Raw genomic sequence first — 19,610 nt, forward strand, 5'->3', positions numbered from 1 at the left:
TGTGGCTTGGGTGGGGTCACAAGATAGGGGAGGCGGAATTTCAGAGAATCCTCTGGGCGGAGGACCTCTGTTATCCAGTTTTGATGGGGCTCAGTTATGGCAGTTCTGCATCTACACACTGGGCAGGGGAGGGAGGGCTCAACAGAGGAACAATGCATACGGCTGGCCCTGCTGCCCTGGAGAGAGCCTCACTTCTGGTCCTCACTCCAACAATTCTTTGTCCCCCTGTAAGTCCCTGGTGCCTCCTGTGCAGCCAACCAGTGCTGGTGTTCAAGAGCAAGCAGGTCTGTCAACGCGAAAGTCCACTCGCGGACACAGCTTCTTTAAGAGGCATCTACAGCTGCCAGCTGCTGCTGCCAGTAGCCTCTGTCCTGCTCAGCTGCTCAGGACTGGGCAGCCTCATGTCTTTGCCCCCTCCTACCTTCTACCTTTGCAGTTTGATTAATTATTTCTCTCCTTGGCTGTAGGGCTTCTGTTCATCTAGATCCCAGGTGACTTTCCTTGCTGTTTGCTCCGTGTTTCTGTCACAGCTTTGATTTGGTCGCAAGAGGGATGAACAAAGCCTCTGTCATCTACGCTATTTTTTCCCATCTCTCTGTGACTATTTTTAACTACCAGTTTGTACCTCTTAATTCCTTGCCCCCCTCCACTCTGCCCCCGGTCCAGCAACCATCAAAATGTTCTCTGTATCTATGTGCATGTTTCTGTTTTTGTTTGTTCATTTATCCTATTCTCTAGATTCTGCATATAAGTAAAATCATATGACATTTGTCTTTCTCTATCTGACTTACTCCACTCAGCACAGTACCTTCTAGGTCCATCCATATTGTTGCAGAAGGCAAGATTTCATTCTTTCTTACAGCTGATGGCTGAGTAACATTCCGTTGTATATATGTACCACCTCTTGTTTATCCTTTCCTCCATTGATGGGCAACCAGATTGCCTCCATTTCTTGGCTCTTGTAAATAATGAGGCAGTGAACATATGGATGCATATGTCCCTTTGAACTACTGTTGTGGATTTCTTTGGATAAATACCCAGAGTGGGATTATTAGGTCTTTCTTTGTCTCTTGATATAGCCTTTGTTTTAAAGTCTTATGTCTTGTGTTAAGTCTTGCTACTCCAGCTTTTGTTTGTTTATTTGTTTCCATTTTCATGAAATATCTTTTCCATCCCTTTACTTTCAGTCTGTCTGTTTTTTGATCTGAAGTGAGTCACTTGTAGGCAGTATAGGTAAGGGTCTTGTTTTCTTCTCCATTCAGCTACCGTCTGTCTTTTTAATTGGAGCATTTAATTCATTTACATTTAAAGAATTGTTGATAGATATGTAGTTATTGCCATTTTATTATTCCTATTTTTGAACTTTTTTTTTCTTTTTAAAGAAGTCCCTCTGACATTTCTTATAATACTGGTTTGGTAGTGGTGAACTCCTTTAGCTTTTTCTTTTCTGGTGCTCTTTATCTGTCCTTCAATTCCAAATAATAGTTTTGCTGGGTAGAGTAATCGTGATTGTAGGTCCCTTTCATCACATTGACTGTTTCGTGCCAGTCTCTTCTGACTTGCACAGTTTCTGTTCAGAAATCAGCTAACAGTCTTATGGGTGCTCCCTTGTAGGTGACTAACTGCTTTTCTCTTGGTGCTTGTAAGATTCTCTCTTTGTCTTTAAACTTTGGGATTTTAATTATGATGTGTCTTGGTGTGAGCCTCTTTGGGTTCATCTTGTTTTGGACTCTGCACTTCCTGGGCTTGTATGTTTGTTTCCTTCAACAGGTCAGGGAAGGTTTCTGTCATTATTTCTTCAAATACATTTCCATTCCCTTGCTCTCTTTTCCTTCTGGTACTTCTGTGATATGAATCTTGGTACACTGATGTTGCCCCAGAGGCCCCTTAAACTATCTGCATATTTTGGATTCTTTTTTCTTATTGCTGTTCTGATTCGGTGTTTTCTGTTACCTTATCTTCCAAATTGCTAATTCAAACCTCTGCTTCATCTAATCTGTTGATTCCTTCAAATGTATTCTTAATCTCAGTTAATTCTATTCTTCATTTATGACTGATTCTTTTTTATGTTTCGATTTCCATTTTTATGTTTCCTATGTCTTCGTTGAAGTTCTCACTGAGATCATTGAACATCCTTATAACCAGTGGTTTGAACTCTGCATCTGACAGATTGCTTGTCTTCACTTTGTTTAGTTCTTTTTCTGGAACTTTGTTTTCTTCTTTCATGGTTCTATGTCTCCCATTTTTGCTACCTCCCTGTGTTTGTTTCTCTGTATTAGATAGAGCCGCTGTATCTCCCAGTCTTAGTAGAGTGTCCTTATATATATAGTAGGTGTCCGATGGGCCCAGTGGCACATTCTCACTGATCTCCTGAGCCAGGTACCCCAGGCGTGTCCCTTGTGTTGGTTGTATGCGCCTTCCTGTTGTAATTGAGTTTCGGCTACTGTTTCCAAGGCAGTAGGATTGACTCTCATGCTGATTGGTTGTGAGGACTGGCTGTGACTACAGTGGAGGGGCATGATTCACCTTAGCAGAGGTCTGGTGCCTGCCCAGTCTGCCCTTTTGGTGTGTTATTTGCGGAGGTGCTTGAGTGGTGCTCTGGTGTGGTCCGAAACTGACCACCCAGTATATTAGTTCTGGGGCTTTTTGGAAGGGGGTCGTTGCAAGCCAAGGTCAGCCACTGCCTATGCCCTTCCCAGGGCCACTTGGTATGAGCTACAAAGTGATCTGCAGATGGTTGCCACTGGGCTTAGAGGTGGCTGAGAGAGGCTGAGCTGTGTACTAAGGCTGGCTGTCACTAGGGCTGAGCCTTGGGGCCACTCAACAAGAAGTATGGGGCACCTTGAGGCCAGATGCTGCTTTTTCGGGGTTTGTGTCTTTTTGAGAGATTTTGGAAAAGGCTGTAGCATGAGCCCAGACAGGCTGTTTGTATGGAAAAGCCACTGGAAGTATCTAGAGTGGGCCTACAACTTAGGTATGATGGGATCGTAGGAATCAACAAGGCAGGATGAACAGTGTTAGCCAGGTTGATGGAGACTCAGACATGGCACTTGTCTATATTTGCATGCTGGGTGGTGGGGATGCCTCAGTAAAGGAGCACTGATTCTACTAGTACTTTTGTCTACCCCTCCGGCTCTCTCCCCAAAGCCAGACAATTTAGTTTCTCCCTGTATGTCCCTGGCGCCTTTCACACTGCTGCCCCAGTGCTGGAACTCAGGGCAAGTGAGTCAATCAGCAGGTCCATGTGCAGGACCTGTAAGAGGTATGGCTGTGACTCTAGCTGCCCTTGGTTAGTCTCAGCCACAGTCTCTGCTGGTTTTCACAGCCAGAAGTTGTGGGAAATTCTCTCTTGGCACTGGAACCGTAGGCTGGGGAGCCTAGTGTGGGGCTGGGACCCATTGCTTCTCAGGGTGGACCTCTGTAGCCCAGACAGCTCTTCCGATATTTAATCACTCCTTCTGAGTCTCTGCCCCTCCTACCAGTCTCTGTGTGGCCTCATCCATGTATCCTTAGTTATAAGACTTATCTTCAACTAGAAATCAGGTGATTCTCAATGATGATTGTTCTGTAGTTTAGTTGTGATTCTGATGTGATTGTGAGAGGAAGCAAGCATAGCGTTTACCTACTCCACCGTCTTGAGTGGAACTTCATAGTCAATTGAATTTAGACAAAGATGTAAGGAGAAATTCAATGAAGGGAGGATAGTCTTTTAAACTAATGCTGCTTGAGTATTAAGTATCCGTTTGCAAAAAAAACCTTGAATTTTGATCCATATCTGGTACCATATACAAAATTATCTGAAAACAAATCACATACCTAAATGTAAAACCCAAAACTTATAAAACTTATAGAAAAAGGAAAAAATTTTATGACATTGTGTTAAGCAAAGATTTCTTAAATATGATATAAAGAAAATTTAATAAAGTTTCTTTGATAAATGAAAAATATTGATGAATTATATTGTATCAGTAATAAAACCTACTTCAAATGACACTGTTAAGGGAATGAAAAGGTAAAACCACAGTGTGGAAGAAAATATTTGCAAACCACCTAGCTGATAAAAGACTTGTATATAGAATAAAGAATTCTTGAAACAATATTAAGAAAGCATAAAGCTTTGTGAAAAAAATGGGCAAAAGATTTGAACAGATGTCACCAGAGAAGATAGAGTTTTCAAAAAGCACATGCAAAGATAACATCATTAGTCATTAGATAAATGGAAATTAAAACCACAGTGAGGTACCACTATACATGTATTAACATGATTAATATTTAAAAGACTGACCCATACAAAATGTTGACAAGGATGCAAGTAGAACTTTCTTAACACTGTTTCTGGGAATGAAATAGTCTGGGAATTTCCTTAAAAGCTAAACCTTCATTTACCGTAGGAATTAGCTGTTCCATTCCTAGGTATTTACCCTCCCAAAATGAATGCATGTATCCATATGAAAACTTGAACACGAATATTCATACCAGTGTTATTATAAGAAAATTGGAAACAACCTAAAATGCCCATCCAACAGCTGAATGGATAAACAAATTATAGTATATTCATATTCTACTCAGCAATTAAAACGAATGAACTATTGATATATAAAAATATGAATGAATCTCAAGATAATTATGCAGCATAAATGAAGCCAAAGAAAACAGTATGTTCTATTTTTATAAGAATCTAGAAAATGCAAATTTGCTTTTAGTAATGGAAAGCAGACACAGTTTTTGTATAAAATTCTAAAACATGCAAAATAGTCTATAGTTGCAAAACACAGATAAGTGGTTTTCTAGGGACAGGATGGTGGACCTTGGATGGACGAGAAGGAGAGATTACAGAGAGCTACAAGGAAAATTTTGGGGGTGATGAATGTCTTCATCATTTTGGTAGTGGTGATGATCTCACACTTGTATTGATATGTCAAAACATATCAAATTTGTACATTTTAAATACGTGCAGTTTATTGTATATCAATTATATATCAAATATCAGCTATTTTTTGTTTAGAGGTATTCTCCCCCCATAAAAATGATAATTTTATTTTGTACACTAGATACAAATTATTACTTAGGTTCTGTTACAGAATAAAATCATTTATCCAAACTCTTAAATTATTGTGGAAAACAGCATAGAAGTCTTAATTTTAAACTTATTAATTTTCTCAGCGTTCTTAGAGGCAGTTTGTTAGAGTGAAAAAAAATGGATGATAGGGTAAATGTGTTTGTGTTGTAATCCAATCTGTATAATTTTCTGTCTTTGTGACCTTGGGCAAGTATATCAATACCTGAATCCATTTACTAATAAAAATGGAGATATCTACTTCATAATAGTATTTCGGAAATCAATTGAGATTACAGGGTTTTTAATAATACCTTTCACTGTACCTGCAATTTTCTGTATGTATGATCTTGGACGAGTTACTCAATTTCCCTAATATTTTCTAATCTAAAATGGAGATGCCTATCTTATAATATTGTTTTGAGGATTGTCTGAGATATCATGGTTATCCGCTGTATTCTTTTTTTCCTTAATCAAGATTTTTATTGGTGGTTTTTAAGATAAGTACATGGACATTTTAGTTTATACACAATTCTTAACGTACGTGCAAAAAGTCTAAAAAGTCATATAGTTGTGATTCTTTTCTAAACAGTTATTCCAGCGACTTTCCAGCTTAAAATTTGGAGGCTAATTTTCTGTAATAGAGTGTCAAGTACCAATACCTCCAAATGTTGGTACGCTGTTACTAAGTCACAATTTAATATATATAGTACATATCAAATTTGCAATTTTTCAGAGCCCATTAACAAAGTTACTAGGAAAACGACTACCATGACCAAAAATGTTACAGAGGGCGCAAAATTCTGACAGGGAGAGCCAAGATCAAGGAGTGGTTTCCTTTAGAGGAAACAGTTCTACCAAAAACATGGAGTAGAAATAATTTATAAATGTTCAAGACATGTTAAATGCACGACTGACTCCAAATTGCCATTTAGTGTTCTTGTATTATAGGATGTAAAAACTGCCCCCATTTATGGAATGTTAAACTGACACCCAAGCAATCAAAGCCTCCCGTATTCAATATCCCACTATTTTTTTGGTTGTACTAAACAATAAACAACCAGCAAATAATTTCAACTCTTTTAAAAAAGCATTTACATTTTAAAAAATGGGGTGAGGTAGAATTCCCTCCTTAAAAATGTTTCTAGAGCTACTAAAAAACTTGAACTTCGTAAATAGTTGATAAAAATATTCCCCTGGATTGTTCAAGAAAGGAGACAGACCACTGATAAGGCATGGTATATGATATTAATCAGACTTGGCTTCTTTCTCTCCTTCATCAGAGAGGCTGGGCTCTCCTGGTTTTTAGTCTGTGTTTTCTGCAGGTAGATCTTTTGTTTCTTGGTTGGCCACTTTGGCCTGTTATCCCTTTGCTCCCCTTTTCCCTTTTGTTTGCACTTTTTTTGTCTGCAGATTTATCCTTTTCTGCCACCTTTTTTGGCTTTGTTTCCATTTTTGCAGGAGCAGGTTTAGCTGATATCCTCTCCAGCCTTCTTTTGGGCTCCTTGTTCACCAACCCCTTGGCAGAGCTGACCTTCCTCTTGGACATCATGGCGGTGGGGCGGCTGTGTGCTGGGTGCCAGCAGGCCACAGCCTGGCAAGAGCCTTCACAGAGCTGAGCTGCTTGGCATCTTGCTGCTCCTCCTGCCACCTGAGATGCTGGGACCTATGGAGAGGGCCCCCACTGGAAGAACCCGTTATCTACTGTATTATGTCTCAATAGTACATCGTTCATACAGGGATTTAGAATATTTAAGTTTCTTTCACCTTCAGAAGGTTCTGAAAATAATCTCTTGCAAATTATCATCAAGAATTTAAAAATTACAACTAAGGTTTAAAAAAACTGAGCTTAAAAATTAACAGTTGGCATCTGCTATTGAAGTCTGTACTATAAATGATTCGGAAATTTCCCATTTTGTGCTGTATATGAACCATAGTTTTCTCAAAGTTTAATATGATTCTATGACTGTAGATTGATCCTAGATAGAATAATTTTCTTTAATCCCTTCAGCATTTTTCCTGCTTCTTGATTTATATTGTTATATCTATTAAGAATAATATGTTCTCATTATTGAAATGCTACCAACAACATTTTGATTTCTCATGTTTGTTAAGACTAGCTCAGAATGAGAAAATCTCCTTTATGTTGTATATAACCCAATAAACTATTTCTGTACTTTGGAAATTCAAGTAAAGGACCAGATAATAGTAAATGAATCTCCATTTAGGACTGTGATGTAAGTATTGCTTCTATACCTCTGGCTTGCCTTGTACTAAATTTTTAATTTAACTAGAATTTTGAAAATGAATCATAGAATCGCATCTGAAAAACTACTACTTTATATCTGAGAAGGAGTCTAGATCATGGGCCTTCTGGAGTAATGAGTTGGTTCACAGGATGCCCTTTTGTGATTTCTGTCATGGTTTCCAGGGAGTCACATAGTTTAGAAGGACTCCCATGTGCTTTTGAGTCATTGTAAAGGTTATTGATTTGTTTCTGAGCTTCCTTTATCACCTAATGCTAGAATGACCACTATAACCATGTTAGGGATCTCCGATACTGAGCATATTTGGGAAACTCTTCTTTCAGGTCCCTTGCCTAATAATTACAGCTTATTTTATTTTTAAGAGCCTAATAAAAGAAAATTTAAGTTTTTAAATCCTGTTAACGAATGCTAAACATTGGAACTTCAAGCAAGTTTATGTTGGAATATGTAGATTTAGGTGTGAACCTCTTCAGAACTTTCTTCACAACTCATTGAAACATTTAAATAAGTCTTCGTCAATTTAAGTAATTTGGAATTTACACAACGAAAGTATTGAGAGATATACAATCTTTTTTTTTTTTTTATTGAGCTTGTTTTTCCTTTGCAGATGGTGATGCCCAGTCACTTAAGGAGCATCTTATTGATGAATTGGATTACATACTATTGCCAACTGAGGGCTGGAATAAACTTGTCAGCTGGTACACATTGATGGAAGGTCAGGAACCAATAGCACGAAAGGTACATATTAAAAATAACAATAAAAATTTTTTTCTTAAAAAATTCACATTTTATTGTTAATCTAATAATTGTGAAGCCTCATCAATTATCATTGAGAAAAAGACCGTAAAAATGTTACTGTACACTGTATAATAATAACAACGGTTAACACATATAGAGGGTTTTCTTATAGGCCACCTGCTATTATAAACACTTAACAGCAATCCTTCCTTGTCTGTGGTTTTGCTTTATGTAGTTTCAGTTAGTTGCGGTCAACCGTGATCCAAAAATATTAAATGGAAAAATTCCAGAAATAAACAATTCTTAAGTTTTAAATTGCATGTCATTCTAAGTAGTGTGATGAAATCATACACTCTCCTGCTCCATCCTGTTTGAGATATGAATTATACCTTTGTCTGGCGTATCCATGCTGTATATGCTACCTGCCCACATTAGTCATTTAGTAGCTGTTTCAGTCATCAGATTGGTTATCAGAGAGACAGAGACTACTTTCATACAATGTTTATTCCAGTATATTGTTATAATTGTTCTATTTTATATTGGTTATTGTTGTTAATCTCTTACTAGGCCTAATTTATAAATAAACTTTGTGTGGAGGGGGGGGACATAGTATACACAGATTCGGTACCATTCATGGTTTCAGGCATAAACTGAGGGTCCTGGAAATACCCTCCATGGATAAGAGGTTCCTACTGTATACATAATTAATTAATTAATTCTCAAAAAATCCTTATGAATTAAGTATTATTATCTCCATTTTATAGATGTAGAAATGAGAACAGGAGTAGAGATTGAGGGCCTTTTTTAGAAAGTCACATCAGTTTACAAACTATGTCAGCCTGACTCTGCTTTCTTAACCACTGTGGAGCACTGCTTTTTGATAAAACAATTAGAAAATAATGAAACTAAAAGTTGAAATATTTTGCAACAAATTTTTTTAAAAACTTGAAAATGCAGATATTTTTCTTTTCTATTTTAAAGTTTTACAATTATAGTCTGGAAGCATTAAAAATTACCAATTTTTTTACTTTTGGAACTACAAAGTCATTTATAAAAGTGAGGGTATTACCATAGTAGAATAATACCAATTGCTTAAAGTAGATCTGCCAACCTTATACAAGTGTTTGATAGTGTATTCATGTGGGGAGGGGAGTGGAGAGAAAGATTGGGGAGAGAACCAGAATCTCTGACTCACATAATTATTTATCTGGGATTTTTTCCATTTGAAAATGATTAAAAAGGGTATTACATACCCTTGTTTAAGGGCATAAACCTCTAGTAGACCAAACCATGTTTGGGTTTATTTGGAATTGATGCTACAAAGTTGCTAAATTAACAATTTTGGCATATGTGGGACAGAAAACTTAGTTCACAGGTCTGTAGATCAAAAGGAACTATACACAAGATGCTTAAGGAACTATATCCGGGAATCCTCACTACACCTGGATCAAATAGAGATGAAAAGTTTCTGAACTTTGAGTTAATGTTATAATGAGATGAGACTAGTGGGAGCCTTTGCAGGGGTCGTGAGTATATTTTGCATCTTGTGGGGGAGGGAATGTGTCTTACTGGGGACCAGAGGGCGGACTGTGGTAGGCAGCCTCAAAAATGATCCCCAGTGATTGCCACCCACACTCTAATGTAATCTTCCAAATTGGACCACGTTTGGACTGGGTAACCAGTAAAATACGACAGAAGTGATAGTATGTCAATTCTGCGTAGTTTATAAATTTATGGGTACTTCTAATTTGAGAGTGCTCTCTTGATCTCTCCTGGATCATTCACTCTGAGTGAAGAAATATGCCATGCAGGCAGCCTATGGAGAGACTTACTTGATGAAGAACTAAAGTCTCTGCCAACAGCTGGAGAGGAACTGAGGTCTGCTAACAACCACATGAATGAGCTTGGGAGCAGATTTGAACAATATGATTAACCACCTGACCTAATTGACATGCTTAGTAGTGCAGAAGACAAATTTCTTTTGTATTCTAAAATTGTCTGATATTTTTAACTGAATAACAATACAACATAAAAGGGTGACTAAAGCCATTCTTAGAAGGAACTTTATAGCTTAAATGTATATATCGGAAAAGAAAAAAGTCTAAAAATCTATTGTCCCAAGAAGTTAAGAGAAGAAAAGGAAAATAAGCCTAATCAAGAAAGAATATTGTACAGTAGACATTCATAAAATAGACAAAAACATACACTAAACAAAGTTTACTCATAGAAACAATGAAATTAGATTAGTAAAATAAAGGCGAGTCCTGGCAAACTGATCAAGAATGAGAGTACAAATAACCTATATTAGAAATTAAAAGGGGGCATCATAGAGTCTAAAGACTCTTAAAGATTGTTTTTGATCAGCCTTGTGTAATAATTTAAAATTTTAGCTGAAGTGGACAAATTTCTAGAAAAATACAACAATGTAGAAACAATGAGAAATAGAAAATCTGAGTTGCACTATGTTATTAAAGAAATAGAATCATTAAATGGAAACCCTCCCACAAAGAAAACTGCAGGTCCAGAAAGCTTCACCAGTATATTCTACCAAATATTTAAGGAGCGAGTATACTAATTCTATATAAACTCTTCCAGAAAATAGAAGGAATACTTCTCAACTTATTTTGTGAGGCTAGCATAAACATAGCACAAAACCCCGAAAAAAAGAAAAATTACAGGCTGGTCTCACTCATAAACACAGATGCTTAATTTCTAAGCACAATATTAATAAGCTAAATCCAGCAATATGTAAAAAGGACAATTTAAAAAAATAGCCAAGCTGGATTTTTTTTCAAATGCAGTTTTGATTTAACTTTGGAAATCACATTATAATTTTGGTCTCAGCTTAATAAAAGAGAAAAGTAATCAATGCAGAAAAAGCATTTGATTAAAACTCAATATCTATGTATGATTTTTTTTTTTTAAACTCTTAGAAAACTAGGAATAGAAACCTACTGCAAATACACTTATTGGTAAAATATTGAAAGCTCTTCTCCTTTCTCAGATCAGGGACAAGGTAAGGGTAACTGTATTAAAGGTTTTAGCCATTATGATAATGCAAGGAAAAGAACTAAAAAATAAGAGTTGAAAAAGAAGAAATAAAATTATAATGTTCTAGGAGACATAATTGTATATGCTGATAAATCCAAAAATTGTACTAATGAATAATTAGAACTAATAATTAAGTTTAGGAAAGTAGCCAAATATAAGGTCAGTATATGAAAACCAATTATATATCAGCAGCAAATAAAGTTGAATGTTAAAATAATGTTTACAGCATATCAAAGTACTTAGGAATGAACGAATAAAAATTGCTTTTCTACACTGAAAATGACAAAACATTACGTAGCAAAATTAAAGATCTAATGTATATATGGCCATGGAGGTCACCAAACTTCTGTGTAAAGGGCCAGATAGTATTTTCAGCTTTGTGAGCCAAAATGGTCTCTGTGGAAACTACTCATCTGTGCCATTTTGAGTGCAAAAGTAGCCATAGACAATCTATAAATGAATGGGTATGACGGTGTCCCAGTAAAATGTCATTTACAAAAATAGATGGCAAGTGAGATTTAGACTGTGGGTCATAGTTTGCCCACCCCTCATCTAGGCACTGGGTAATATATGCCTGCCAACATCACAAAAAGAGATGCAACTAGATATTATTTACATCTTGTATCTCACCATCTATAAACTAGTCTTAAAACTTGCAAGAATAAAAAAGGTAGATGGTTAACTTTTCAATTAAAATACACTTGAGAGACTTTATCAGTCAATTGTAATGTACAGGTTTTATTTGAAAGTCCTGATTCAAACACTGTATTAAAAATGAGACAGCAGAGACAGTTTGAACATTGACCAGATATTTGATATGAAGGGGTTCATTTTAATTATTTTAGGTATGATAATGATATCATGGTTATGTTTGAGTCCTTATTTTTGAATAAATATATTCTGCAGTATTTATGGATGGAATATCACATGTCAGATTTGTTTGTTATGCATTAACACCTATGATTTCATAGTTGTGTTATACTTCTCTACTTGTCTGTCTTTACTGCTAGGTGTTATCACCTTGAGTCCAGGGACTAGGTCTAATTTACCTGTTGTTCCTAGCACACAGGTGCTCAGTAAGTGCTGTAAAAATGAATGTAGCTAACTCCTCAAAAATATTAAGTGTCCATTAGGCCTGGTATTATCAAATTGTTGTGGAGTACCAAATTTCTTTAAAAATTATTTTCTGTTTCCAAAGGGTGAGAAGTAGGCACTTGGAATGAAGTAAAGTTTCTGTGAAACTTTCATCTGCTGATGTAAAGAGTAGATAGACTACATTAGGTTTATTAAATATATTACATGGTTTAGTACAAAATGCTTTCTAATATTTATAGCAAAATGAATAAGTAGAAATTATATTTATTTTAATTCAGCATAAACTTGAGTTTCCATCACTAACTTAGTAAAGAAACTTTACCTTTAATGTAGCCTTGAATTAATGGAATTATTTTTGTATAGTCATAAGTCTTAAATTTTTAACAGGGAGCCAGATTTCATCTTGGGTTTGCTCCTTATTTATAATAACATAACATATAATTCACTTACAAAAAACATTCATCTCTAATTCTGAAACTTAACTGTTATTTCTGAATATTCATCATCTTATTTCAAATGTATATTTTAATAGTTATAATAATTAGGTAAATATACTTTGTAACCTGTCTTTAATAAGCCCGTTTCTTGTTACAGTCTTCATACCTATCATTTTAAATGATTATTTTCAATACAAACATTTTTAGTGAATGTAGGAGTTTATATAAACAAATCTAAAAGATGTCATATAAACATAATTTACATAACCATAACACTAACATATAAATGTGATAATTATTTTTCTCTGCTATGGTGCTATTATATTCAAGCTTTAATCATTTATATAATATAGTTCTTTTCAAATAAAAGTAATTGGTGGGCAAACATTTTCTTTAAAAGAACAGTTTAATACACTACTTTTGGAAGTAGTAAAATACAAATATATTAGTAATATTCTAAGTAATGATGAGAAGGTTTTAGCAATGTAAGATACTATTGGGGAGAAGAAAAAGTAAGAAAAATTCTGAATCCCAGTAAAATGTGGACTTCGATATAATCTTGATGCTTTATTTTTATTGTTTACAATGACTTCCTGACAGTTAAATCACCAGGTTCTTTCTAGGAAAATATCTATTAGTGTTATGAAAATTGCATTTTAAAAAAAAGCTATGCTAATTTAGAAAATATATACCTCAATATAATCATAATGAGGGATTTTCATATTTTTTGTTATTTTATGCTGTTTCTTTATCCCATTACCTGATCTATTGTTGGTTATTTCATTTTTTTCCCATAAAAATGAGGCCTGTAGGTACCTTCAGTTTTAGCAACTTATCAGTGATTAGTAGCTATCTTAATATATTATTTTAGGATTCTTACTCAGATATTGAATCCAAGAGCTGAAATTTATGATTAACAGGAATATTTGATTCCTAGTTTTTCTACTTAAATACAGCTACAAGCAGTGTGATGAAATTCAGTGTTATGGTATCTTTTGCTACATTCTTAATCTCAAAGTAAATAAATGTAAGATAAAATGAACTTCATTTGTTAAGAGACAGTTTATATATTAGTTGGAAAATGAATTGATTAATGGAAGGAGATGCAGGCTATTTGTTACCTGAAACAGCAATAGGAAAATATATATGACAGAGTTTCATAAAAATTAGTATTACGTTCGACATTAAATGCTAGATAAACATTTGAATTTTTTGAGCTAAAACAATTTCCTTGCAAGTGAAAGAAATATTTAAGTCTCTTACTAAATTAATGCGAAGCTTGTGAATACAACAGCCATTTGGAGCCTCCCTTTTGCCATATTTGTCTAATGTATCACATATCAGGCTGATTACTATTTTCAGCAACAGTATTCATGACTGAAATCCTAGAGTTACCCTTTAGAAGATCAAAAGGGAATAACACTTATTAAAAAGGTGACTCTAATATATACATATTTTCTCTTTTTCTGCTTTATTGCTTGCATGTGTAGCAGGATTTTTTTTTTTTTTTTCATTTATTGCATAGAATTACTAAGTTCATTTAAAGGTCAAACAAAGTCATCTTAGGGTAGAAAACTAACATATCAGTTACAGGGCATAGCTGAATACTTTGGCAGCAGTAATTTGGAATTATTTTAAAATATTTATTTTAACATACGTAGTGATGTGATAGCTATTGCTAACTGAAATTATACCAATTTTTAAAGGCTTTTTGCTTGAGAACAAGTACTAAAATCTTTAAGTATGTCTGTATCTTTGATCAGAGTTGTATTTATATTTTGAGTAAACTTTCTCATAAACATTGAAGTTATTCATTATATACCTAGGTGTCTTTGCAAATCAGTAGAATACCTTTCTAAACTGTCTGTTAGTGTTTAATATTGTTATTCATATTCAGTTAAATAATAAATTTTCCAAAAATGTTTCTTGATTTTTTCAGGTATCCAATACCTTTATTCTATGATGATGAATTTAATAGTAGTTGTTTTTCATTGGAGATCTGCATTTTTTCTAAAGCCTCTGTAGATAAATTTATTCTGTTAGAAACAGTGAAATATATTGAGCTACTGCTGACACTGATTTGTTTTATTTTGTTTTTTAGGTGGTTGAACAGGGTATGTTTGTAAAGCACTGCAAAGTAGAAGTATATCTCACAGAATTGAAGCTCTGTGAAAATGGAAACATGAACAATGTTGTAACTCGAAGATTTAGCAAAGCCGACACAATAGGTAATGGAAGATCTTCTCTTTGTTAAACCATTGCTATTAGAAATTTAATTATAATTTATTTGTTATATGCTCCTAGGATGATAACCATTTTAAGGATTTATACTTAAACATTGTAGATTTCCAAGCTTGATACCGTATATCTTAGAGTTGAATTATTTATCATTTCTACTTTACATTATTAGATGAATTTAACATTTGTACCATTTTACCTGTTTTAAAAAAAATCAAATAGTTATTGTTTTTAGCATTTAAAAATGTATATTTTGTTTCTAACAAAGTAGAACTTTAAATAAAACCTTGCTTAAATAAAACTTTGTCAGGCAATGTAATATAGTCATAATGATAATGTTTTCCTTTCTTAGCATGGAAAGTGACAATTGTTTATTTATTTTTTCCTCTCAGCTCATTCTTTGGATTCTAAATACAGTTTAATTAGCTATGTAAATAAGCCAGCAGGTTTAGCATTATTATGACACAATGATTTTTTTATAATGAGTAAATTAGGGATTGTAGTCTCATATGTAAGTGTACCTAATTCCCTCTATATATTTATACATCTACATATCTCTATATATTCATATATCTGCACATATAAATGTGCATTAAAATATATGTAAATTTTTTCATTCTACTTAAAAGCCACATTTTAATTTAAGATCCAGAATGTATTGAATAAAATGTTTTTTAAATAAGGAATTTAATAACAGAATTACAGTAGTTTTTGGTAAACACAGCTTGAAATAAAAATTATAAAAGTTATTTTTTAAGTAATTGGAACTTTGTAAAAGTTATTGGAAAACAAGAGTAATAGTAATAATTCGATCTTGTTGGAAAAATGGACAGTGGAGAAGGACATGACACTTAACATAGAACTCAGCAAGGAAGAGAGGTTAGCACATTTGTGAATTATAACACCTTATAGCTTTCCTTGTTGGAACCAATCATTAAGTACGCTTTGGTTAAAAATAAAAATATTTCTGGATTTCATACGTCATTTGACTTTCACCGCTTACTCATTTCACAGCAGGAAGTACTATTAACCTATATTTTTCTTGAAATAGTACCATTCTTGAGTACCCAGTGCTTGATTAATCCTAATTTTTTTGCCACATAAAATACGTAAATTTTTTTATTTTCACCCTCTTCATTTAACTAGAGCATTTATAAGTTTGAAATGCAATTTTAGTAAACCTAAACCTATAATCTTTCTAAAATGAATACTTAAAATATTAGAAATTCCAAATATAAATATCGTTATATTATTATGAATAAGTTACTTTTGAACTTCTAGATTTATAGAACATATTCATGAAATAAAACATTTCTACGTATTAAAATCTGAAAGTTTTCAGTATAATACAGTAGTGTCCCCCTTATCAGGGAGTCATATGTTCCAAGACCCCCAGTAGATTCCATGAAACAGTGGATAGTACCGAACCCTATATTTACTATACTGTTTTTTCCTAGATATGCATATCTATGAAAAATTTATAAAATTTAATTTATAAATTAGTATGAGATTAATAATAACTAATAATAAAATAGAACAGTTGTAACAATATGCTGTAATAAAAGTTATGTGAATGTGGTCTTTCTCTCAACATATTTTATTATACTATATTCACTTAAATACTTCTCTTTTGCATATCCAAATTGCCAGCATCACTGCTCTTCTCTTTTGGGGCTGTTATTAAATAAAATAAAGATTACCTGATCACAAGCACTGCAATACAGCAATAGTTGTTCTGATAACCAGGATGGCTACTAAGTGACTCTTGGGCAGGGAGCATATACAGCGTGGGTGTGCAAGACTATATCCCTGGCAGTACAGAGTGTACAACACAAGACTTCGACACATTACTCCGAACACTTGCAATTTAAAATATATAAATTTTATATTTCTGGAATTTTCCATTTCATATTTCAGACCACATTTGACTGTGGGTAACTAAAACTTTAGAAAGGAAAGCCACAGATAAGGGGAGACTTCTGTATAGAAAATTACATTCATCAAGATAGTAAAATGTGCGCAATAAGAATCTATAAGTCTATCCATCTATTAAAATTAAATGTTATTTAATTTAATATGTTAAGCCAGTTGAAATATAAACGAGAAGCTACCTCTTAAAATAGTTGATACAGATATTTCCTAGTTATTTTTAAAGTTTAGTATTTTCTTCTTTACTTCATATCTGTAGGAAAATCATATATAAATATGAGACAATCAGTAATCTTATTTTAGAACATTAGTTCACCAAATAATAGTTTAAGACTTAGATGAAGATCAGCAATTGGTTTAATTTCTGAATTCAAAAGAAGCATTATGGAGTTCTCACATTAAGTACTAAGTAAAAATTTATCAAGGAGATAGGTAATTTATAAAGAATCTCTGCTTCAGAAACTTTGTGATTCACATAGATTTTAATCAAGATAGTTTAAATTTACTAATACTTTAAAATGCTACATGCATTGGATATATGCCTTAAAAATGTGTATGAACTGAATTTTTGTATAGCTAAAAATTTTTATTTTATTAAAGCAATGTGTTTCAAAGTGTGTTGTCAATACTTTGTTATTGAACAGTTTTGAGAGTAAAGAAAATGGAATAGAAAATACTATAATAGAAAAGACCAGTATGTACATGTGCATAGTAGGTCACAGTTTCTCCCTTAGTCTTAGTTTGAAAGGTTTGAAAGTTTATATTAGAGCTTTCTAAGCAAAAAGATTTGCAAAAATTAAAATGTCAGGAATTTTAGATACTTCCTAGTTATAGTTACAGTAGTTAGCAGTTATTGAATACTTACTATATTTTAAGCACTTTACAGAAATGGTTTATTTAAACATCAACAACACTGTATCTTCATCTTATAGGTGAGAAAGCTGAGATTTACAAAGGTTATATAACTTAACCTAGGTTTACCCTGCTACCAAGTGATAGAACCAGTATTTTAACTCCATCTTATACCAGAGTCTAATATCTTTTTTTTTAATTAAGTTTATTGGAGTACCATTAGTTAATACAATTACATAATTTTCAGATATACATTATAATTTGACATCTATATATTCTATTGTGCAGACAGAGTCTAATATCTTAATTGCTGCCTTACATAATCTGCAGTGTCAATTGGGCTGATTTTGTTTTTCTAAAGGAAGTGAATTTTGAAAACAAGAAAGAATTTGGATTAAAATAAAAGAAATAATGGGATGTATATTTTTCCCTTGTGATCTTTTAAAAAGTCTTGATTAAAAATGATCAAAATAGCTATGTACATGAAATATAGCTAAATTTTATAAATAAAATTAAGAAATAGAAGTACTTGTTTTGTTTTTACCAAATTAATAAAATATTTCTTTTTCAGCTAATACTACCTGCATTGATTTATAATGAAAATAAGAGTACCATATGGCAGGATCTAAATAATTTACCACATCCAGAGCCAAAATACTACCCGTGAATATTTTTCTTCCCAAATTGATATATTTGGGTATTGAACATGTTCCAATAAGAAGATAAAATTTGGCTTTATTGCTTCTTATTAACTGCCTATAAGAGTCACATTTATATATGGAAAAATACATACACATGCTCTCAATATCTTGATATTCTTAACTCCGGTGATCTTGATCTACGCCCAACCTCCAATTCTCATACACTATCATTATCTATAACTGCACTTGCCAAATTAAATTTGAGCATTCTGCTTTCTAGCTTCCTCTGCTGCCATTCTCTCTTGTGCCTACTGCATCAGACATTCAAGCCTACCACTCTCTTGGCACTGCTTTTGTCATGGTGTGTAGCTACCTCTACATGCATAAATCCAGTGGTAATTTCAGTCTTCCATTTTCTTAATCTGCCAGGAAAATTAACTTATTCACTTTTCTGTCTAGAAACACTTTTCTCTTCACGTGGCTTCCAGGGCACAAGTTCTCACTAGCTGCATCTTCTCTGAGTTCCATGTAAGAGCTTCTCTGTATTCCTGATCTTAAAATATCCATGCTTAGTCCTTGGATCTTCTCTCTTTTCCTTGGTGATTTTCCTCTAGTCCCCTGGCTTTAAATTCTTTCTGCATATTGATGTCTTTTAAATTTATATTACCTATCCAGAACTCTCCCTTAATTCCAATTTCAACCATTCCATATCTTCACTTGTGTCTGATAAGAATCTTGAGCTATATAACATGTAAGAAACTAAATTCTCCCTTCCCACAAAACCTGCTACGGTCATTCTCCATCTGAGTAATCACCATTTAAATTCTTCCATTGCTCAAGCCAAAAACCTTTATATCATTCTGATTATCTTTTTATTTCTCACTCTGTTGTAATCAAGCAGCTTATCATCTTCGTGGTTTCTTCAGAATCTGTTCTCAGTCTTACCACTTAACATTGCTTCCACTACTACCACCACTACCACCTTGGTTCGAATTACTGCAGTAGCCTAGTCTCCCACCTTTGACATCCTGCAGTTTTTCTTCACTAGCAGCAAAAGTGAGCTTTAAAATCTCACTTAGATCATGCCACTTCTCTGCTGAGAACTCTTCAGTGGCTTCCCTTCTTATTCAGATAAAATAGAATACTTTCATATGTCACAAAATTCTGTATGACCCTAGATGAGTACTTTTATGATCTCATTTTTACCTTCTTCCACTTTAACCACATTGGTGCACCATGCTGTTCTAAGACATACCTAACGCATTCCAGCCGTAGGGCCTTTGCATTACTCTTTCTTCTGCCTATA

At 33.8% G+C, this 19,610-nt stretch overlaps 1 protein-coding gene and 1 pseudogene across 4 annotated transcripts in view; one reads left to right on the forward strand and one right to left on the reverse strand.

Moving 5' to 3' along the window:
• The window catches only part of USP15 (ubiquitin specific peptidase 15), a 106,974-nt gene that overhangs the window by 23,884 nt on the left and 63,480 nt on the right, over nt 1–19,610 (forward strand). For all 4 annotated transcript variants that reach the window (XM_006923693.3, XM_006923694.3, XM_006923695.3 and 1 more), the window contains exons 3-4: nt 7,931–8,061; nt 14,746–14,872. In XM_006923693.3, the coding sequence (XP_006923755.1) occupies nt 7,931–8,061; nt 14,746–14,872 (258 nt within the window). The remainder of the gene's footprint in view (nt 1–7,930; nt 8,062–14,745; nt 14,873–19,610) is intronic.
• Nucleotides 5,096–7,924, reverse strand: LOC112472266 (annotated as a pseudogene).

This window comes from Pteropus alecto, unplaced genomic scaffold (genome assembly GCF_000325575.1).
Source record: "Pteropus alecto unplaced genomic scaffold, ASM32557v1 scaffold76, whole genome shotgun sequence".
In the NCBI taxonomy this organism is placed as follows: domain Eukaryota; kingdom Metazoa; phylum Chordata; class Mammalia; order Chiroptera; family Pteropodidae; genus Pteropus; species Pteropus alecto.